Consider the following 24,137-nt stretch of genomic DNA (forward strand, 5'->3'; position numbering starts at 1 on the left):
CTGCGTAACTGAAATGGCTTCACCCTGTGATTCCCAGCTGTTGATTATTCTCTTCTGTAATACAAGAGACTTGGGTCCGAGTCCCAGTCCCAGTCTCTTGCTCCCTAGGTCAGAAGGTCCCCAGAGTGCTGCAAAGGTGACAAATTTAGCCCTAAGTGCCTCATGTCATAAACCAGACACCCTTCAAACTGATTTAAGGAGCAGCGATGACAAGGACCCAAAGTGAGTCCCTTCTAGTCATCTTTGGGCAGAAGGATAGTAGCTGTTATGTGAGAACATGAGTGAGAATATTAGTGAAAGTGAAGGGAACACTGAAGAGTTCTCAAGGCTGAAAAGTCTACCTCCCCTCTGAGAGGGAAAAATACTATCCTACAATGAACTGGAATTAATTTGCAAATTGGACACCATTAAATTATGCTTGAATAAAGACCGGGAGTGGATGGGTCATTACACAAAGTAAAACTATTTTCCCATGCTAATTTTTCCCCTACTGTTACTCTCACCTTCTTGTCAACCATTTGAAATGAGCCATCCTGATTATCACTACAAAAGTTTTTTTTTTCTCCTGCTGATAATAACCCACCTTAATTGATTAGTCTCATTAGAGTTGGTATGGCAACACCCATTTTTGTCATGTTCTCTGTGTGTATATATATCTTGCTGCTGTATTTTCCAATGCATGCATCCGATGAAGTAGGTTTTAGCCCACGAAAGCTTATGCCCAAATAAATTTGTGCCACAAGTACTCCTCGTTCTTTTTTGCTCATATAGACTAACATGGCTACCGCTCTGAAACCTATCCTACAATGCTGATCCAAGAGCTCCACTTGTAATTTTATGGATTGCCCTATGGGAGATTCTTGATCCACCATGCAGTTCTCATTCCTGGGTCTACAGGGCTTATATTGTTAGGGTATGTCTACCCCGGAGCTGGAAAGTGTGATTTTCAGCTAGAGGAGATCTATCCACACCAGCTACGATGGAGCTAGCATGCAAAAAATAGAAGTGTAGCCGCGGTGGGGCAAGCAGCAGGAGGGGATAACCGCCTGAATACATACCCCTCTGAGGCACCAGGTTTGTATTCAGGCTGCTAGCCCCTCCTGCTATTTGTGCTGCTGCAGCTACGCTTCTGTTTTTAGTATACTAGCTTGATCAGAGTTCGTGCTGTCTCCTCAAGCTTGAAATTACACCCTCCCGCTCCAGTGTAGACATACCCTTAAGCTCTTTCAGTAAGATTACCTTTGTCACTTTAATTGCATCTTTCAACTGCTGCATAATGTGCAGCTGATGTGAGTTTATATATAGAAAGGGGTGGGGGAACAGTGCTTATAAAAATCAAACCAAAATCCAGCCCAGAAATGTAAGATAATTGACACCCCTCCCCCTTCTAAACCACCCCTTCCCCTTTCCCTTCCAAACTCATCTCTCGTTTAACTCCTTTGATGTAAATGGATTCCAGTGATCTAATATGATGCAGAGGCAGGAGAGGAGGGTATACAACAAAAAATCCCTTCTCCATTTAGTTTTCAAAACACGCACGTACTGGCATATAGGGTAACCTTACTGGAAATATTTAACTTATTATAGAAATTTCTGCCAGCTAAAACATGGTGGAAATTCATTAGATCAAAATGAAGTTGGCAGAGTTATACTGAGGATGAATTTGGCCTACTTAGTGTATTTACAGAATTATTTTTTTTTCCAGGTCCCTTAAACGGAATCAGTTAAGAAAGCTTTCTGCTGATAGTTTCAAGAAGTACCAGGACCTTAAAAATCTGTAAGGAATCATTTTAACCTAAAATCTTAAATAAGAGCAACCTGTGATAAGGCAATTTTATGGCTTACTGACAAAACTGTGATTATACTGAAAAAATCTACTGTTTCTTACCTTTAGCTGAAATTTTCAATCATGCAAGTTATTTTTGTTCAAATAGCCTGATGTGTCCTCCATCTCTTTTTTGCAGCCTAAACTTTCTGGACATTACATTTTTATCATTTTTTTTGTACATTAGAAAACTAATAATAATGTGGATCTTAACATGTATAGCATCTTAAGGAAATTAAATTTATAATAGACAGCAATTCTATCAGAAGAAATTAAAGAAAACTGATATAGTTTCATTCTGAAAGTTTGCAAAGTAAAAGGCATTCCTTGTTATGAAAAGACTCATTCATGTCCTTGAGAACACTTTTTTTTTTTTTTAATAAATCACATTTCTGAGCCTTTTGGTGATGACAACTACTACCTGGTGACTACTACCACAAAATGGCTTATTTCATGACCAAAACCTTTTGATTGAATTATTTCTTGTATATTACTATAGGTGTCCTGAATACATTTCATTGTTTTAAAAAATCCCAGTCCTTTTATGAGGGTGAATCATGAAAAATAAGGAACAATTGAGAACTAAAGTGTGAAAGCATAGGACCACTTATCATTGTTGCCAGCTCAAGAGATGTAATATTTTTCTTAGAACATTCTTGGATTCTAACTTGAATTCTGAGGTTGTGCAGCACCATCTTGTGTTCACAAACTTAAGTACAATTTAGATCTCAAACTAAAAAAGTTCTGTAAACAAAGTGGCCTGTTTCATTAAAGGAAACGTATATATGAAACATTTGCTTACAGAATTTAATTCCTTTCATTTACTTCTGATTCACAAGTGTGGGTTTGCTAAGGGATCTCTCACAAATTGATAAGACCTTTTTGGAGCCAATCCTGTTTCTTTTGCAGTCAATGTCAAATCTCCCATTGATTTCAACAGGAGCAAATCCTTTATTTGATTTTGTTGAAAACATTTATTTTTTTTTACAACAAATAAAATATTGTATAGAGAAGGGAAGCATGCTTTTTAAAATCAAATACAAGTCTAACATCTTATCCCCAAAAGTAATGATACCGTATGTAAAATTTTGAAACTCAGTTCATTAATTGCAAAGGAGATGGAGAAAAAAAGGGGGGAGGGGGGAGAGAGTATGAATAATACTTTGTTAGGAACAATCAGCAAGTTTCATCATACATTTTGATTAAATTACCATAAAATGCAACTCTTTGACAATTGTCCCGTATTATAAATAGAAATTCCAGCAAAGTGTTTTAATTGACCTTTGCAGATGGCCTAATTAGAATGACATCAACCCCACAACTGTCTATATACATCAATATAAACAAACCACTGCATGCACTCCATTATACCAGGTCTGTAGTTTTATCTGCAGAGGCAGATTCTGCACCCACGCAAGCCTGTTGACTATAGTAGGATTCTGCACAGGCATAAATGTCTCCTCCTTACACAGATCATATTGCAGGATTAGGGATGAAATCAGGAGGCAGCATGCATGCACTGGTTCATTTACAATGAATGCAAAGCCAGCCAGGTGTTGGTTTTGGCTGATTTTGAATTATCACTGCAGTAATGTGTTATTTTTTAATTTAAATACACTTTTTTAAATCTTTAAGATAAGACCAGCCATGTGAAATAACTGTTGTGAGAGTTTAATTTTAAGGCCTAGCCGCCTTGACAGCATCCTTTTAAATAATATATGTACCTTAGTTGATAAGTTTGGGGATCTTTTTGCATTTGCATTTTTACAGAATGAATTGTTGTCATTATTATATCTTCTCAGGTTTCTTCAGAATAATAAAATCAGAGCTGTATCAGAACATGCTTTCAAAGGATTATACAACCTGACAAAACTGTAAGTATTACCATTGCAGTGCTGAAGCAATGTGGAATGGGGCAACTTTTGAAAACAGCTATACATTTCTCTCTCAGTTATTGTGGACATTAAATAATTCCAAAATGGCCCAAACGCTGAACTCCAATTCACTGAGCACTTGTTCTCACTGAAAACTTCAGAGGATTTGGACAAGTGGTAGCAAGGTTATTTGGCAGGAAAGTACTCTTAAAATATTTCATGGATCTTGTAGTCCGTCCCTATCCCTAAAATTTGCTGTTTCAGAAAGAAAAAGAGGAAACCTCAGTGATTTTAAATGCCAGCTATCCTGGAACCAGTCGTTATGGAATTAAGAGCCAGGAATGAAAACAGTAGGGCTGCCATGTTCAATTTGAAATAATTGAAAACTTTTATTTTCCTGTAGAGAAGCAATTATATAAGGAAAGGACTCTTGTTTCTTATTGTGCAGCAGATTTTACAAAAAATGAGTCTTTTCCAATTTAAAAATACTTTTGGCTAGTGAGTGAAATTGTAGAAAAAAATAAATCCATGTACTGAAATCACTTAAAAGGTAAATTCCAAAGCTGTTATTACCCTTATTCTTTGTCTTTTTTCACCCTAATTTTGGATGATAATTTATTATTACTACTACTCCAGACAATTTGCAGCCCCACTCTTTATTTTTCAGTCTTTTTCAGTTATTCCAGTACCTAAATCCTATGCCTAATGACCTATGACCTGTGAACTTGCTCCCATTTTAGTCAATTGGAGTTTTGCTATTCATTTCAGTGGGAACTGAAGCAGGCCCCAAATGCTTCTGATGCAGGGAGGGTAGTTAGAGCCTACTGTGTTTTCTAATAGAAAAGATGAAGATGCTCTAGATGATCATTGCGAAAAAGCTCCAAGTAGCCATAGTTTCACGGTTGTCCATGCAGCCATATCATTAATCAGAATGCCAGGCTGCTAGCATGGCAAACACTAGCATCCTGAAAGAGACAAAGGGTCAGTATGTGATCACACTCACACAAAGATTAATGTTTTTATTGTTAACAATGGAATCTCTTGAGGATGCAATTTAATAATACTGTTAGGAATACTAAAGGAAAACCTTAAAATTCTTCTTCACTCCTCTAACATTGATTAGAGAATCTATTGTTTTTTATCTTTATTGATCTTGTTTCAGGTATCTGAGTCACAACAAGATAACCCTTTTAAAGCCTGGTGTCTTTGAAGATCTGCATAAGCTTGAGTGGCTGTACGTACTGTTCTTAGTTTTGGATAGATTTTCTCAAGAAATAGTTAAGTTAACACAAGTAAATATTTGTATCTTTTTTATCTTTTTTTATTTCTTTGTATACAGCATGATAATTAAGGGACTCCTTCTACTCCCAGTATGTAAAAACCCCCAGTGACTTTGGAAGCAGAATTGAGCCCTAGAACTTTAATGGCTCTGTTGTAGCTTATTTGTCAGTAGTACGCACAGTTATAAATAAGTAACTGATTAACACAAAATAATACATAAAATAAATCAGATACTCCAAAATGACAGAAATGGAGCACTTCAGAATGAAATTTCTTGGACAGCCCTTTGCCTGTATATGTGCTTCACATCCCACAGAGGAGATGACATTCATAATATGAAATCCTGACAATATTACTGCTTCTTCTGGCAGTGGGATTTGAAAAAAATAACACTGAGATTTGAGGGCATTAATTACATATCTATCTGTGTGATGAAGAACGACTGACAAACTTTTACTGTGCATGTTCAATTGCAGGATTGTCTCAGGGATGTTTTGATGTACTGCTACGTTGAAGAAATTCTCTGTACGGTGTCAAATTTCTGATGACATTGTTTTAAAAGTTGACAAGAAAATTGCTCTTGTTTTTAAGTTTAAAAAAAATCTTTCAAACAATCATGTGAACTGCATTGGAAAAGGAGTTCCCATGTCATCTGATGAAACTTCAATACCCTACCTCAATATATCACAGTATGCTAAATCAATATTCTTATGTAGTTCGAATGCGTATTTGATTATGCCACTTCAGGGTACATTATCTTTTGTAATGTTTATTCAGTTTCAGACCCCAGTAATTTATCAGTCTGATATACATTTTGTTCTGATTTATAGGATAATTGAAAATAACAAGATCAATCAGATCTCTCCACTAACATTTCATGGACTCAACTCACTTATTCTCCTGTAGGTATTAAAATATGAATTAAATGCAATATTTAAAAAAGAGAATAGATGAAAACTAATGTGTGTTTATAAGATTTGTTTGTCAAGCTGTATTGTCAACTGTCTCCAGTAATGGAGCTTATTTTGGAGCTTATTTTGAGCCCCATCCCCCTCCAAAACCTAGTTTTTTCAGTCTTTTTATATGCTAAACTACATTAGTCCTGTATTAGTGCACTAAACTCAAAAGGACCAGAAGTGAGCTCTATGTCCTTGCTTTTCAAAAGGCACATAGGAAACCAATCAGGATGCACATGATTCTCTACATTTGGCCATGTCTACACTACAAATTTGTGTTAACCTAAATTATGTTGGCATACAGCTTCTGCAGTTATTACATTACTTGTGTGTGTGTACCCTTGGCTCCTTGTGTCAGCGGTGTGCATCCTTACCAGGAGCGCTTGTATCGATGAAGAGCGCAGTGCACCATGAGTAGGTATCCCACTGTGCAAATTGCCACCATGGAGTGCAGGATCTTTGGGAAGTTTTTGCAATGCCTGATGGGACCGAAACAAGTCAGACAAGGATTACTGGGAGCATGGGGTCAACTTTACAAGATACAGTGTTCTCCAATGAATAATTTCATCTGCATCCCATAATTTTCACACCTTCTTTTCAAAATCCCACAAACCCATGCATCCCTTCTCACTGACAGAAGCATGATGCCTGCACAACTCTGCACTATTGTCATGGGCATTGCAAGCACAGAGCTCATGGTCAGCTGGGAAGTTACACTCTGCAATAGAGGGCTGCTAGGTATGATTGGCAAGCCGGACAACCAGGAAAAGGAATTTCAAAAATTTGTGAGGCTTTAAAGAAGAGGGAGGGCTTCCTGTCTACCTGACCCCTGGGCAATGGAGTTCACAACGGTGACCAGAATGGTGAGTGTGGGACATTATGGGACAGCTGCTGGAGACCATTAACAGTTGATGTAAGTAACACAGAGTCTACACTCTCACTGTGTTGAACTTACTACATCAATTGTGACTTTACACTGCTCGGGAAGGTAGTGTTATTAAGTCAACATAGTGAGGCACTTACATTAGCGGGAGCAGGCTCATAAAGTCAGTCATATATCGTAACCCAAACTATCAGCTGGATAATTTGGGACCCAATAAACACATGGGTACTGACAAACTATGGAGAGAGAGGAAGGAGAGAGAGAGATATTTGTTTGTTGAACAGTGATATCAACTTCTCAATAGCTTTGCATTGCATACATCAAAACTATGGTTTTCAGTAAATTGTATCTTAATCCAAGTTTATTGGACTCAGTGACTTCAATATTCTTGGATATTTACATACTTTGTGGAAACTTACAGTAAGAAATAAATGTTTCCTTAGTAAAACCTAGATTTATTTGATTAAATACTTATACATCTTTACCGATTTTCTTTTGTTCAATACCTTTCTCACACATTTAAATAATTTGATAGTTTTCCAGTACACAGTGCTTTGTGATATTTTAGTTCTAGGCTACTTTATATCCATCACAATAAGATATTTAGTAGCATTCTCCTCCTTTATCTTATAACTGGGAATCTAACAGTTTTTAGGGAAGTGCCTCGATCTTTTCACCTCCACCCTCTCTATTCTGTCCTGACACAGATTTTAAAAGGCCAGAATCTTCTCCCACCAGTGTAAATCCAAAGCAACTCAGTTGAAACCAATGTGAGAAAAGACTATGGCCAATTAGGTAGTAATCATATTATGTATCTATGCAAATATCAAATGCTGCTGAATATAAACAAGGACCCAGTCCTGCTGCTATTGATTCAATGGGAAAATGATTAGGTTCTAGGTTTAAATTCAAAAAGATAAATGGGGCCAGATTCACACATATGCTTCAGGTGTTTTGTGCTGCTCCAGTGATGCAAGGCAGCCAGAGTGTCAGGGCCGGCTCTAACATCTTTGCCGCCCCAAGCAAAAAAAAGAGCGCCACCCTGCCCCCGCGAGCGCCGCCCAACCCCTCCCCGAGCGTCGCGCTGCACCATCCAAGTCCCCGCCCCCCCCGCGTCGCGTCGCCCACGTCCCCGCCCCCCCCCAGCGCCGCGTCGGGCCACCCAAGTCCCCACCCCCCCAGCGCTGCTTCGCACCGCCCAAGTCCCCACCCCCCCCAGCGCCGCGTCGCGCTGCCCAAGTCCCCCCCCGAGCGTCGCGTCACGCCGCCCAAGTCCCCGCCCCTCCCCGAGTGTCGCATCGCACCCTGCAAGTTCCTGCCCCCCCGACCGTCGCGTCACCCCACCCAAGTCCCCGCCCCCCCGACCGTCGGGCCGCCCAAGTCCCCGCCCCCCCGACCGTCGCGCCGCCCAAGTCCTCGCCCCCCCGAGCGTCGGGCCGCCCAAGTCCCCGCCCCCCGACCATCGCGTCGCGCCGCCCAAGTCCCCGCCCCCCAGCGCCGCGTCGCGCCGCCCAAGTGCCCACCCCCCCCAGCACTGCCCAAGTCCCCGCCCCCCCTCCACCCCAGCGCCGCCTGGCCAAACCAAAAACAACAAAAACAAACCCCGATCGCCGCCCCCTCTCAAGGTGCCACCCCAAGCACGTGCTTGGTAGACTGGTGCCTGGAGCCGGCCCTGCAGAGTGTACCAGTGAATCTGCCCCAACGTCTGCAAAAGATTTCCCTTTCCCAAGTCAATCATTTAGTAATTCAAGAGATGATAGGATCACACCAATGCTCATAACGAAATACACTGAAGTGTTTTTAATCATTGTACTATCTCTAACAATATGAAAAATGAATAAATTCTGCCTGCCTTGTACTGAGAAGAAACAAAACTGTAAAAGGGGCTGGGACGTTATTTTAACATCAATTGCTAACGATACTGTTTTTCTTTTTCCAGAGTGCTGATGAATAATTCTCTTGCGCGTTTGCCTGATAAACCTCTTTGCCAACACATGCCCAGGTTACATTGGCTGTAAGTCTTCTTTTTTTGTGTGTGTGTGGGGGGGTAAAATAATCACCTTTTGTCATCTTTAAATCAGTGTCATTCCATGACACTTTTTACCAGGGTAATATGAGGGAGGGGAATGATGCTGCAGAATAGACAATCCCAATTTCATGCCAGCCTAACTAGACTGACTTCCTGAGGTGTGTTGAATTCTGCTAGGAGCATATTGCAGTCATGGTGAGCAGACAACTAAATTATGGTTGTATCCTGCTGGAAGCACTAGAGACCAGGGGCTCCCTGACTTCTTTCCCCCTCAAGACCACTCGATCACTGCCATTAGGGCAGTCATAATTTGACTCTCAGATTTTGAAAACAAAAAGAGTTAGGCTCTGTCGTACCTGTCAAAACCTGAGTTCAGGATTCAGATTTTCACCCACCTGAGTTAATGATGCTGCTATCACCTAAAGCAGTTCGGGGCATGCCAAAAAATGAAAAATCCAAGTATTATTATGCTTTGTGCAGCCATAAGGTACTGCTGAGGTTTCCCTTTAATAAATAATTACTTCAAAAGTTAAAAGAAGTTAACTTTTTTCAGTGATAGAATGTTTTGGTTTTATCTCCTAGGGACTTTGAAGGCAATCATATACATAATTTAAGAAATGTCACTTTCATCTCCTGCAGCACTCTAACCGTACTGTAAGTAATAATACATTCTATGCAGCCAGAATGAGCAGTGTTTATGGTGAACAACTGTTACATTATGCACAATGGCCGATCAAGTTTCCGAAATATTGGTTGGTGCTTAGAACTGATGGAGATTATTAAAATGCTAAATTTTAATTATACACAACAAAGTAGAACTATTTTATGAACATATGGTAACATTCACCACCGATGAATGCAGCATAACTCCATTTAAGTGAGTTTGACTGATAGTATCAAATATCAAGATTTTGAAACTAAATATAAAAGAAAAAAAATTCTACCACATGAACTGACCAGATTCAAGGATAATATCATTCGGTCAGGTTGCTGATGCGAGACATTGTAGAATTTCCCCAAAGCTTCCTCAGAGCCATTGCAATCATCTTCACAATTCCCCTTCACTCCCTTCTGATGCTGTTGATGAGCCTCTGGACTGCTCTCTGCCTATTGTTGTCACTTTCTCATCTCTTCTGCACTTCTTTCTCTCAGCTGTCTCTTTCCTACGCGGCTCTCCCCTGATTATTCCTTGTGTATTGGGAGGTTTTGGGTGAACAAAGAATGTAGGCTCCAGTCTTTGATGGTTGAATTTCTCAGAAATATCAGATTTGGGATTTGGACTTTCACACTTTTTGCATAAAACATGTGCTTCAGTCACATGCTCAAAAATGTCATGATTTTCAAATAATCAAAAGTTAATACCATCATACTGTCACATGGCATACAAAATATCAAGATATTTGACATTTCTGAATAACTTTAGTTGTCAGTAGATGCAAATGCAACTGAAAGAGCAGATAGCATATATATATGCTTATACATTCACAGTAAAAAGTGTTTATAGAATATTAAAATTTATGAATTTTTAATAACGGCATATTTTAATGTACTGAACAATTAAGTAAGATATGAAACATTGTTTAAAACAAGATGTAAATTAAAGACAGAATGTGCAAAATTATATAGAATATAATCAATTACTTGATTATGTATCACAGTCTTCTCAGAAAACAAACACATCTGAGGAAGCATAAGTTTGTTTTTATACTTTCAGGGTGATGAGAAGAAACAAAATCAGCTCCTTAAATGAAAACAGCTTTTCCTCTCTCCAGAAGTTAGATGAACTGTAAGTTGATTTTTTTAAATCAAAGAACAGCTGAATAATTTAGATCATTTAAATTGTGAAGATGTACTTTGTATGTTTGTCAGTAATTCTGTGTTCATATAACAAGCTCTAGAGAAAGCATCAAACTTCACAGTCATTCAGCATATGAGATAGTAGATCATTTCAGTAAAATACGTAATCCAGGAGAAACTGCGTTCTGGTGTCTGCCCACAAGAGCATTGTGTTTCCTGAATAAGGACAAGGCATGTCACAGAGGATATGCCTACTAATACCTATATGCCAGCAATAACACAGCTGCATGAGGTTAAGCCAGTAATGTAATCAGGGCTCCCAAGCATTTTTACCACCAGTGAACAGGAAAGCAGCTGACCAAGAAGAATCTGTATCCTGTGAGCCCATCCCAGATTTGGGTTCCTCATTTGATGCAAACTATCTGGCCAACTACTGCCCAGTATCTAATCTTCCATTTTGGGTTAACATTATGGAGAAGATAGTGCTGAGACAACCCTCAAAATATCTGGTTGCCTTCTATCTACCTGACTCTTGTCAGTCAGGGGAGGGGCCTGGCTACAGCACTGATTCTGCACTGGTTACATTGATAGATGATTGTCTCGTATGATAGATAAAGGTCAGGGGCCAAATTCTCTACTCATGTCACTGGATGCATCTCCATTGACTTGAAGAGTTTGATTTGATATATTGCTCATTAGTTTACTTAATGATTTGGGGAAACTGCTGGGATTTTTTTAAATGTTGCATTTTTTAAATTATGTCAAAGCATGCAAATCCTGTTGCCCAGGATAGGGATATCTTTAATCTTTATTATACTTACATTATTAATAAATGCTAGATATTATTATTATAAACTAGATGTAACAGATAATGTATCCATTAGGACATTTTTTTTAAATCCATTTTAGTTGCACAATGGATAAGAATTTTATTCCAAACCAATTAACTACCATAAGTAAGGAATTAAAGTGGAAACTGACTAAACATTTACTGTAAATGTAATTGAAATGGTCTTAGCCTATTAACTGAGATGTTAGATTATTTGGTTATTTGATATTTCTGTCCAAGACCGTAAATTAATTGACTGGGGAGGAGGTGGGGAACTGGAGAGAAGAAGAAGCACCAAAGAAGAGAAAATGAAAAGATAATTAAAATCAAATCAAAAGTAAAGTAAAAAATAATAAGACCTGGGAGTATTATATAGTCTCATATAGTCTGAGGTCTCTATCTTGCACCCTTTACTTTAACATCATTCTTTTATTTTCCAGGTTTCTGATAACCTATATAACAACCTATAATTTGAGTTGACAAAGGGACTCAAAATTATGGACCTCTTTACGTTATTAATGCTTCTTGTCATAATGAAAAGAAACCACTAACAACAAATTATATTATATCTGTGATTGTTTCCTCAGAGACTTGGCTAGCAACAAGATTGAATCACTTCCTCCATACCTATTTAAGGATCTGAAGGAGCTCTCACAGCTGTAAGGCTTTATAATAACTCTTCCTTATACTGTGTGCTATTGTACATTATTCATTCGAAATTATAGCTTCAGTCATCCAATCCAGGAAGCAAAACCAAGAAAGTCATGTTCATATTTGAGTTTTACCTGAAAATGCCAAACTTAGTCTGAAATGCAATTTTTAAAAAAGATTATGTACAAAATAATTACATAAAAGATGCATAGTATCATGATTGTCCAAAAAGACCAATTATTTAAAATTATTTCTACCAATATATTGTTAGTATTTTTAATAACTAGATTCCATTACTCAGCACACAGAAAATGAATATGCCATTTAGAACGAGAGATCTCATGGACTTCAACAGGCGCTCAGCCTGTGACAGGAGTTGGCCCTAAGAATATATTTTAGGAATACACTTTTTCCTCAAGTATTAAATCTTCTGTTAAAATGACACATTTTCTCTACTGGAATCTATTAGTTTCTGTGGTTTATGCTGCTATGATTCTGTTTTCTATGTATTACAACCTGGAATGTAGAAATCTGCCTCTGTGCTTGACAGCAGAGCTGCAACAAGATTCAAGAGAGAAGTTACTACAAAATAAAAAACCACTCTTCATATTTGTTTGATCTTTGTACCCAAATGTGTAAACACTGCTGCTGGGCACAGTAGTGCCTATCATTAGCTGTTCCATTGACTTCATGGACTCCTGACTTCAATATAGCCATTCACCATATCAAGTATCACACCCAACAGCAGATGTTTGCAAGATCAGGCCCTGTGTGTGGTGGTTGCCTGAATCTGAAATAGAAGTAATCTAGATAGTTTTGTTCTTTGTGCATGGAAAACATAACCGCTCTGAAAAGGCTGACAGACCAATGAGAGAAAAGGGCACACAAAGTGAGTAACACCAGGAAATTAGTGAAGGAATATTAAAAAGATGTAAGCAGGGATGGACTGATGTTTAACCAAAAATGTAGTGCCCAGACCTGTTTGTATATTTCTGTGGGGTGGTTTATTTACAAAACGTGGAAATCACTTTGGAATTATAGGAGTCCAACCATATTTGCTTATCTCCAAAGAGGGGTGGAGTCAAAATTTAAAGACACTTTCAGAGCATGATTCTTCTTGTTCAGTCCTGCTTTAGGGTCAAATTGTGACTGTTAAACCATGGGCCACATTAGAGAAGATAAGTAGGAACTGTGCAGTAATAACAGGGATCCCTCAGAGAACTGTTATTCTTGTATCCTCCCCATTGACATTCACCTTTTTAATGTATTTCTATGGTGAACGATAAGGTGTATAGTATCCTGTATCCAGCTATATTAGGTCCCAGTGTAACTGTGTTGATATAATGCAACGCAATGAAATTATCATTCTGTTGCATCACAAATCTATATAAATACCTTTAATCAGGAGTAGGTATTCTTTTAATGTCTTCCCTTCACACTGTGTCCTTGGTAAGGGCCAGCACAGTGCAGTGGTGCACATAAAGCTGGAGAGACTGGGTATAAGACATTACTCCTGCAGTCACTGTAGGGGACATCAGGAGGACAGCAAAAAATTGTGAGGTACACACACACACAAATACACATACATATAAATACTCAGAGTGGTTGTGCCTGATTCTAATTTATATTATTTTATTCTACTGCCCTCAAGTTTCTTTCTCAAGTCACATAAATGCATGTAAAAAAGATGCATTTTAGAGACTGGGGAAAAAACCTGTGACTTATTTTTTAAATTACTCCTGAGGGAATTCTGCACCACTGTGCATGCGCAGAATTTATGACCCCTGCAGATTTCTTTGCTTCCCCACAGAAAAATGACTTTCTGATGGAAGCAAAGGGAATCCACAAGAGCGCTCATACTGCCTTCCCCAGCAGTATGTTTCGGGTGCCCAGGGCAGCTAGCAGAGAGGTAAATCACTGTGGGGCAGGGGATGGGACTGGAGAAGACCTGGCTGGTGGCTCCTACCCTGCGCCGGGCTCAGCTGCTAGTCCCAGCTGGGCTGGGGAGGACCAGACTTCTTCTTTCCCTGCACAGCGTCTGGGGCCATGTCAGACCTACCCCCAGATTTCTCCCCCTGGCTGAAAGAAGCTCTGCAAGTTCTCTCCTCCCCCACTCCCACTTCCTGCACCCATCGATCCTCGGCTGCAGGGGGAGGGATCACTGTACATGGAGCTGCTACCCCATCCACTCAACCCCCGTACATCCAGACCCCCTCATACCCAGACCCTCCTGCTGAGCCTCACCACCACCCCCTGCACCCAGAACCACCCATCCCGATGAGCCCCACTCCCCCTGCACCTGGACCACCCCGACAAACCACCTGCACTTGGATCCTCACCCTATTGAGCCCCAACCAGCTGCACATGGATCCCCACCGCACTGAGCCCCATTCCCCCAGCATCTTGAACCCCCTACTGAACCCCCCCACACCCGGACCCCCCACCAAGCTCTATCCCCCCACACCCTGACCTCTCCCTGCTGAGCCCCAACCACCTTCACCTGGACCCCCCTGCAGAGTCCCATTGCACGCAGAACCCCTCAACATGCCCCTGTGTATCCAGATCCTCCCCACACCCATATCCCCCATTGAGCTGCCAGCACCCAGATTGCCCCACACCTGGCTCTCCCTGCACTAAGCCCTCCCACGCACACTTGGATCCTGCATTACTGAGCCTGCTCCCCCACACCTGGTGCACTTGGCACAGAGGGGCAGGGTCCTGGGGTGTTTCTAGGGCAGACCCGGTCCTTGCGCTGTCTCAGGGTTGGGTGCAGTCTCACTGCTGAGTCCATGTCCCAGGGGGGAGCTGCACAGTGATCTCCCACCTCTGTGCAGCCAGTGGCCTGTGCTCCCCAATGCCATGCTGGAGCCTCCACATTTATTTAACAAATAAAATTTGCAGAATTTAAATATGTTGTGCACATCATTTTTTATTTTTTTGGCATGCCTTCAGGAGTATTAAATATATGTGATTTTTTTTCTTTTTCTTTTATTTTTTTTGGTAATCTTGCAGTCCTAGCTAGAGATAAGTCTGGGTGGCATTTGATCTGCAGGGAGGCGACGCCACTTTGGGATTTGCTATGATGATGATGAAGGATTCTTTGGAGTTTTTTTAATATATAAGGTCCAAAAAGTTTAGCAACTGAAATATTTCTGCAATTAAAAACACTGAATAAAATTTCTTGTATTAACACCATGCTTGTGAAGCATCAGGCTGTTCTCTGTTCTTGTTTACCAAGTTGTCAGGTAGAGGAGTATCAGGAGGTAGGCATGTTAGTCTGGATCTGTAAAAAGCAACAAAGAGTCCTGTGGCACCTTATAGACTAACAGATGTATTGGAGCATAAGCTTTCGTGGATGAATACCCACTTCGGCAGACGCATGTAGGTAGAGGAGTGTCACTATTTACAATTGTAACTGTCTTACTATGAGTCACTATTACAGGAATTGAAAACAAAGGGATAATGTGGCTAGACACTATCTTTAGAGGAGGAATCTGCATAATATTAGCTATCACTGTTTGCATTTACAGGAACCTTTCATACAACCCCATCCAGAAAATACAAGCAAACCAGTTTGATTACCTACTAAAACTCAAATCCCTGTAAGTATTTAGTCCTTTTAATATATGTGTTATGGATATTTTCTTTTTGATTTTGCAATTCTTGTTGAGAAAAATTGTTTCTGCAAAACAAGTGTAATAGCAAGCCATATATGAGGTGCTTTGTACCTCTGCTCCTCTATTATATTTGTTGGTGTCCCTCAAAGATGTAACTTTGAAAAAAATTACCTCCGGTATTCAGATTTCTTCCTGAGCTCTCCAGCTTCTTTTGTGGGAAATTTTGAAGCACAAAAAGAGACCAGTCAGTCCAGATAGCATATAAAAATATCCAGAAAGGGTGAAATCAATTCCACTGTCATGAAGGTAAGGGCTTTTCTAGATGAACAGTTGGTGCACGCCTCATGTTGGGGTGTAAATCCACAGCACACTAGTGTGTTGCACACTAACTCTCCATGTGAACAATGCTGCCACACATTAAAAGTTCCCTAGCATGCTTTGAAATGGATCTTCTAGTGCATGGTAGCAGAGTCCAAGGGGCGACAGTGCACAGCAGACTAATGTGCTGTGGATTTACACTGCCCAGCTTGTTGTGCACTAAATCACGATGTGGTCAAGCCTTTAGGTGCCTAATTCCAGGCTGGAGGGAGGTGGCTCCCTCTGCTTGGGATTCATGCTCATGAACCCTCTCCTAGAGTTAAGCAATTAAGCCTGTTGGTGGAAGAGGAGATGTCCCCCCCTTTAACATTTAGCCCAGTGATTAAGGTATTTACTTGGGATGTGGGAGACACAGTTCAGTCCCCCACCCCTCCTTGATGTGGAGAACAGATTTGAATTTAGGTCTCCCCTTTCCCAGGGGAGGTCTGAGGTATTTTGGAGCAGATTATGCTCAATCTCTCCTGTTGACGCTGTTCTACTGCACATAACTTAAATATTCATTAGGCCATAGAGCAAATGTGAATGTCCTAATCACTTTAATTATTTATACACAGTGAAAGAGTTTCCAAAGGAAAGCTTGAGAAAGACCTACCCCATACTCCAGTGATAGAAAAGACTGTATTTAGAGATGTTACGCAGAAAGACTTGATAAGATTTAGACCTAACCCAGATGTAAGCACCAAGGGAGAGGTCTGAGTCAAAGATGACACCCAGAATATAGGCCTGAATGATAAGTAGGACGTTCGTGTTGTCCATGGTGATCAAGAAAAGAGGGGTTGAGGGGGGGAAATGAAGAGCTCTGTTTTAGCTATATTGATCCAGAGCTGATGGTTAGACATCAATGAAGAGATGTCAGAGAGACACGCTGGGATTTTAGTCTGGACAGGAGACAGGCCTGGAGTAGAGAGGTAAATCTGTGAGTTGTCTGCATAGAGATGATAGTTGAATTTGTGTTTATAGATTAAATTATCCAGACATCAGATGTAGAGGGAGAAGAGAAGCAGACCAAGGACAGAGCTCTGTGGAACCCCCACAGAAAGTAGGAGTAGGGATTAGGAGGCGCCTTGTAAGGGCAAGCGGAAGGCGCAATTAGAGAAGTAGTAGGAGTCATGGAAGCCAAGGGATGACAAGATTTCAAGAAGAACATGGTTGATTGTGTCTAAGGCAACTGACAGGTCAAGGGGGATGAGGATGGAGTACTGGTTCTGAGATTTTGGCTAAGAAGAGGTTATTTGAGCCTTTGGCAAGAGTGGTTTCCGTGGCATGCAAGGGGCAGAAGCTGGATTTGAGTGTGTCTAGGATGGAGGAGAGGAACTCCAGACAGTACTTGTAAACAGTGTGTTCAGTGAGCTTTGAGATGAAAGGGAGAATGGACATGGGGCAACAGTTGGAGAGGCAAGTGGGATGAAGGTTGGTTTTTTTTTCTCAAATGGGAGACACTAAAGCATGTTTGTGTTGTGAAGGGAAAAATGCTAGAGGAGAGTGAGTGGTAAGAAGAATAAGGGAGAGGAATGAGAGTGAACATAAGGGAGATCAAGAGATAGGATGTGATTGGGTCACTGGGACAAGTGGAGGTGTTAGAAGAAGAAGAAAACAGATGAGAAACTTCTGCATCTGTGACCAGAGATAAGCAGAAAGTTGGTGGGAAGGAGAAGGGAAAGCACAATAAAAAAATCTCTGGGGACAATAAAAAAAGCCCTGAGGAAAGGGCCTTAAAAGACCCTCCCAGCTATTAACCATTAAGGCAGATACTGTTCTTCACCTGTGGCTTGATCTGCTGTGAACTCAGGTGAACTTTGCACTAAAATCTTTATAGGATAGGCTCCAAATCCATCTCAGTCCAAATCAAAAAATGACAGTGTGTATTTAGAAAACATACTATACAGTTAACTGTTGCACTGTTTGAACTGAAAGAATTAAGTAATTATTCTGTTAATATAACACTATGAAATTATACTTCAGTGACACAATATTGTCGTTGAAGATATTAATGCAATTTTTTTCTTACATTAAGAAAAAATAAAAACAAAATCCCTTGGTAGTTTTGAAAGAGTGCCCAACATTTTAGGAAAGATGTGGACAGATTGGAGAAAGTCCACAGGAGAGCAACAAAATTTTGAAAGGTTTAGAAAACCTGACTTCTGAGGAAAGGTTGAAAAATGTGGTATGTTTTGTCTGGAGAAAAGAAGCCTGAGGGGGGACCTGATAACAGTCTTCAAATATGTTTAGGACTGCTCTATACAGGACGGTGATCCGTTGTTTTCCATGTCCATCGAAGGCAGGACAAGAAGAAATGGGTTTAATCTGCAGGAAGGGAGATTTAGGTTAGATGTTAGAAATGATTTTCTAACTATAAGGGCAGTTAAGTTCTGGAATGGGCTTCCAACAGAGGTTGTGGAATCCTCATCACTGAAGGTTTTTAAGAATATGATAGACAAACACCTGTCAAGGACAGTCTAGATTTACTTGGTCCTGCCTCAGCACAGGGAGCTGGTCTTTATGACTTCTAAAGGTCCCTGCCAGCCCTACATTTCTGTGATTTTCCTCAGTCTTTGTCAAATCAGTGTGCCAGTCATTGGGTGAATTCCAGTGGTTGTTACTATAGCTAGTGAAGTACTTTGGACCCTCTGAGATGAAAGGCACAATATGAATTTAAAATACTATTATTAGAACTGTTATTTTCCCTGAGATAATGGAAGAACATCAATAGAACAGTTCTTTGGAAAGGCAAAGTAATAATATAGATAACATTGCTGAGAGCACTGAAAGAGGCTCCTTTGTGCTATTAGGACAGGGGGGTTATCAGAATTAACTGTAATTTATTTTTATTTCACTTTTTAGCTTTTTATTTAGATTTTCTACTGCAGAAGTTTCAAATATACGAATGGACTAGATGCAATTCTCATTCATCTATAATTTCATGTAATCAAAGCTACACAATTGTGCCCACAATAAGCTTGTTGTGTTTTACCACTGATTTTATGTTGCCTTTTTTTATTGTGAATATATTGGTTATAGCAGCCTGGAGGGCATTGAAATTACAAATATTCAAAGAAGGATGTTCAAACCACTTAGAAATCTCTCCCACATGTAAGTAGATTATTCCAGTTTTCCTTCTTGTGTTTTGATTTTTTTAATTTTACAAAGTGCAGAATGTTTAAAAATAGAAATATATGAGAACTTGCATTCACTGCCTCTCTGGCTGCTGAGTAGTTGAAAAACCAATTGATGCTGTCAGGTAGGCTGAGAGTATCATTAAGAAAAAGTGATGGAGGGAGGAGGTTAGGATTCATTTTAACATAATGATAAAGTTAAAATTATAATTAAATCTCCTAAACAGCAAAGTTCAGTTCCTTGTAAACAGATATTGTACTGACCCTATCTAGGTTTGCTTATTGATGTATACATGATCTAAAGTAATATTAATAGTACCAGTTTAGGTATGCTAGTATATGTATAATGTATTCTGATATAGACCATTATTAATGTTTCTGTCGCTCTCAGAATGTACCAAATCACTTTCCGCTGATGAAAAAATACAACCATAATCAGCAAGAATGATCAAACCTTTATCAGCATAAATTAAAACAAACTGTCATAAGTAAAACAAAGGGGGGGGGGAAATACCCCAACTCAGCAGCTGGGTATAGATCTCTTGAGTTTCTACAGATACTCTTTGCTTTCTGACTCCCCTGCAGACATTCCTATATGCCTTCACAGACCTAATTAAACTAGGGAAAAGGGAAGGGGGGCAAGAGATAGTGAACTCCCAGCTTAGTAAGGACTAGCTATTGTCTCTGCACTCTGTCACAATCATATCTTTTTATAGTGTACGCTATGGATTCAATTAAAATAATTATTTTTTTAAAGTACTGTTATTACTAATGTTTAGCACACATACATAATGCTTTTTAGCATCAAAACATTAACAAACATTAACTAACTAATCGGTCCATACCCTGACAGGTTTTATACAGACTTGAAGTTTATTTCAAATTCAGACTGGAAATAAGGTTTACATTTTTAAGGGCGAGAGTAATTTACCATGGGTAGTGGTGGAGTCTCCATCACTGACAACTTTCTAACAGATCTGTTCTAGGAATTATTTCGGGGAAGTTCTATTGTATTGTACAGGAGATCAGACTAGGTGATCACAATGGTCCCTTCTAGCCTTGGAATCCATTAATGAATTTGTGCATTTCTTTGTGTACTCAAAAAAATCAAAATCCTTTATTACTAGTTTTCTATTACCAGAAAACATTTTATGCTTTGGATCTTTACTAGGTGTTCCACAAATGCCCATATTATTGTGAAAAACATGTATCCCAAGCCACACCAATTTGACAATCAAAGTGAAACATTTTTCTCATTTTCTTTTTTCCTCAACCAGATATTTTAAGAAATTCCAGTATTGTGGATATGCCCCCCATGTGCGCAGCTGTAAGCCAAATACCGATGGGATTTCATCCTTTGAGAATCTCTTAGCTAGCACTGTACAGAGAGTGTTTGTCTGGGTTGTTTCTGCTGTCACTTGCTTTGGAAATATCTTTGTTATCTGCATGCGGCCTTACATCAGATCTGAGAACAAGCTCCATGCCATGTCAATAATGTCTCTCTGCTGTGAGTATTTCCCCCAAATCAAAGGTATCAAACACACATAAAAATCTGTTTTTAGTATGTATGGCTATAAATTTTATTATTATACAGCAGTGACACACCCACAGCACTAGATTGCAAGAGAGAGAAAGTTCAGCCAAATTATAAGATGCTATACCTCAAACAACACAAAGGTTGTTGGATTCTACCTTTAAGTTACTGTGGAGAGTGGGTTAACACTGAAGGCCAAGTGTCTGATATTACTCCCATAGAAGTTGAGTGTCAAATTACTGTCTTCAATAAGAACAGGAATGAGCCCCAAATTTTCAAAGGAACATTAACCCAGCTTCAACACAATTATGAGCACATAGTAATTTGTGCACACCAGCAGGATTTGTGTTCTAAATATTCCAATTTACAAAATGGTTGTAAAAACTCAATTTTACACACATTCTGTGATTTCTGTTTGCATGAGAAAATGCTGTTCTTTACATGACCAAATGATTGTGTATGCAAATGCAGGATTGACTTTGAAAATGTGACCCTGAATGTGACTCCAGGGCTTTCCCATTTTTGGAGTATTTCAAAATGTTTGCTTTTTGTTCCAGATCATAATTAAACCAAATTTCAAAATATTGAAATCCTCCACAAAATGGAATTATCTTTCTTTTCACAGCTCTAATCCTGACCATGCCTAAGGTGGCTCAGAGAGGAACTCCCTAATGCATACTTTGAAAAGTGTGCAGGAACCCTCCCACAATATTTTACTTTTCACTGTGGAGCTTATTTAGTCAGCCACACATGTGGAGTGTGGCCTGTCTTACCTGAGAACTTTTCGACCTCAGCAAAAGGCTCTGTGCAATCTGTATTGTGCATGCCTAGCATATGATTTTTCATAGGATCATAGCTTGGGCAAATCAAAACCAAATTTCTGTAACACTAGCAAAGACACTTCTACTCAATGTGAACACTTTGCACACAAAGTTTCAGTATTCTAGCCATTTTGGAACTAGAACTGTTCATAAAAAGCTGCAGGAAGTATTTTTATAATGAGAAATGTATATTATTTTTATTCATGCTTTATAACAACTGTTTTTTGCATGAACTTAAAAGAAAAATCACGTTAGGGCAGAGAGCAAGAATAAAATATGTCAGTCCAAATGGTGAAAATTTCAGAAAGGCAGCAGTAGTCACTGAAAACCAGTTAGAATTGAGAATTTTATAACCTTAACTATAGTTGCTGGTAGAACTTTAAGTATATTATTAAAATATATATATTGTAAAATAAAGGATAATTCAGATATATAAACCAAATTATTCCCTATTGATTCATATTCTTAAATGTTATTTCTACAGGTGCTGACTGCCTGATGGGAATATATTTATTTGTGATTGGAGCCTTTGACGTTAAATATCGTGGAGAATACAACAAGCATGCTCAGTTGTGGATGGACAGTATCCACTGCCAATTGGTGGGCTCATTGGCTATTCTGTCCACAGAGGTGTCCGTTTTACTGTTGACTTACCTGACTTTGGAAAAATATATATGCATAGTTTACCCTTTTAGGTGTTTGAAGACAGGAAAATGCAGGACAATTTCCATTTTGATTCTCATCTGGGTTATTGGCTTTGTGGTTGCTTTTATTCCACTGAGCCACAAGGAATTTTTCAGAAACTACTATGGCACCAATGGGGTCTGTTTTCCTCTTCATTCAGAACAGGCAGAAAGTACAGGAGGCCAGATTTATTCTGTTGTTATTTTTTTAGGTAAGTATGTTATGTTTCTTCCTTTACATATGTTCGCTGGAGCTACAGGGGGAGCCCAACTTTCAAACAAAGATGGCAGCCTTACTAGGCTGCCCAAATCCCATATTTGGATGCTCTGATTAGTATATAAATGCCCACTTTATGCACTTAGGTACAGTGATCGGCACCCAAGAATTAGATTTGAACACCTTATTTACTCATGTTTGAAAATGGGCCCTCTGTGAAAGTATGAGACCCATGAATTTATTAAAATATTTACTTTTAAAATCTCAGTATTATACACGAGCTTACTCATTTGCTGCTTAGTTTGATGATGGGGTGATGACCAGTCACTGACCAGTTGGTTGGAGCATATGCTAATCAGGGATTGAGCCCCCGCCCTTTGCCTGTCTAGGCCACATCTTTCTAGGGTCGAAAGGATGGTCTAGTGGACTGTGCACTGCACTAGGACTTAGGAGATCTAGAGCCAGTGCCTGGTTCAGTCGCAGACTGCCTGTGAGACCTTGAGCAAGTCAGTTAATCTATCTTGTGCCTCGATAAGCCATCTGTAAAATGGGAATAATACTGACATGAGAGGGTTGTTGTAAGCATAAAATTCATTAGTAGTTAGCAGGTGCTCAGATACTACAGGGAATAGGGGTTGTAACGTATCTGGGAATAGGGGTTGTAATGTCAGTAAAGCAATGCTGAAATCAAAGAACACGGACCTACAAGATTCACTACATGGTTTAGATAGGGAACGTTCACTATTTAGTGATAATTAATAAATATACTTTGAGTAAGGGGGCATTAACCTCAATGTCCTATATAAAGTCTAACTCAAGTTCTACCTACCTATCTAAATTCCAGTTGTACTAGTAGTTTGGATAAAAGATTCTCCTTTGCTACCTGCCCTATAACTTCCCCAATTTGCCAGTAAGCTGCATGCCTGGAAATAATCATTCATGTCTTAAATCACTAACATCCCTTAACTTCTTAACAGGTGTAAACTTGGCAGCTTTTATCATCATTGTGTTTTCCTATGGAAGTATGTTTTACAGTGTTCACCAAACAGCCATCACAGCAACTGAAATCCGGAATCATATTAAAAAAGAGATGACCCTTGCTAAACGGTTTTTCTTCATTGTTTTCACTGATGCATTATGCTGGATTCCCATCTTTATTTTGAAATTGCTTTCTTTACTTCAAGTAGAAATACCAGGTATGTTTTTTGTTTCTTTTCTAAATAAAAAATTCAGTTAAATGGCTTGTGTGAAAATCATCTAGAAAAAGAAAGCTAAAGTGCTAACACTGTGGCCTGGTCTACACTGGGGGGGGGTCAAACTAAGGTACGCAACTTCAGCTATGCGAATAGCGTAGCTGAAGTCGAACTACCTTAGTTCGAACTACTTACCCGTCTTCACGGCGCGGGATAGATGTCCGCGGCTCCCCCGTCGACTCCGCCACCACCGTTTGCGGTGGTGGAGTTCCGGAGTCGACGGGAGCGCGTTCGGAGTTTGATATATCGCGTCTCATCTAGACGCGATATATCGAACTCCGAGAAGTCGATTGCTACCCGCCGATCCGGCAGGTAGTATGGACGTACCCTGTGAAGATATCAGTTAATATTTGTACACTGCTATTACCACAAAGTATTATATACTAATACAATGTT

The 24,137-nt window shown here is 39.6% G+C and overlaps 1 protein-coding gene across 5 annotated transcripts in view; it reads left to right on the forward strand.

Moving 5' to 3' along the window:
* Positions 1–24,137, forward strand: part of RXFP1 (relaxin family peptide receptor 1) — an 85,191-nt gene that overhangs the window by 59,782 nt on the left and 1,272 nt on the right. For all 5 annotated transcript variants that reach the window (XM_045019231.1, XM_045019227.1, XM_045019230.1 and 2 more), the window contains 13 exons: positions 1,706–1,777; positions 3,628–3,699; positions 4,862–4,933; positions 5,811–5,882; positions 8,759–8,833; positions 9,431–9,502; positions 10,563–10,634; positions 12,062–12,133; positions 15,656–15,727; positions 19,139–19,210; positions 20,511–20,740; positions 22,073–22,483; positions 23,466–23,684. In XM_045019231.1, the coding sequence (XP_044875166.1) occupies positions 1,706–1,777; positions 3,628–3,699; positions 4,862–4,933; positions 5,811–5,882; positions 8,759–8,833; positions 9,431–9,502; positions 10,563–10,634; positions 12,062–12,133; positions 15,656–15,727; positions 19,139–19,210; positions 20,511–20,740; positions 22,073–22,483; positions 23,466–23,684 (1,583 nt within the window). The remainder of the gene's footprint in view (positions 1–1,705; positions 1,778–3,627; positions 3,700–4,861; positions 4,934–5,810; positions 5,883–8,758; positions 8,834–9,430; positions 9,503–10,562; positions 10,635–12,061; positions 12,134–15,655; positions 15,728–19,138; positions 19,211–20,510; positions 20,741–22,072; positions 22,484–23,465; positions 23,685–24,137) is intronic.

This window comes from Mauremys mutica, chromosome 5 (assembly GCF_020497125.1).
Source record: "Mauremys mutica isolate MM-2020 ecotype Southern chromosome 5, ASM2049712v1, whole genome shotgun sequence".
Classification (NCBI taxonomy): domain Eukaryota; kingdom Metazoa; phylum Chordata; order Testudines; family Geoemydidae; genus Mauremys; species Mauremys mutica.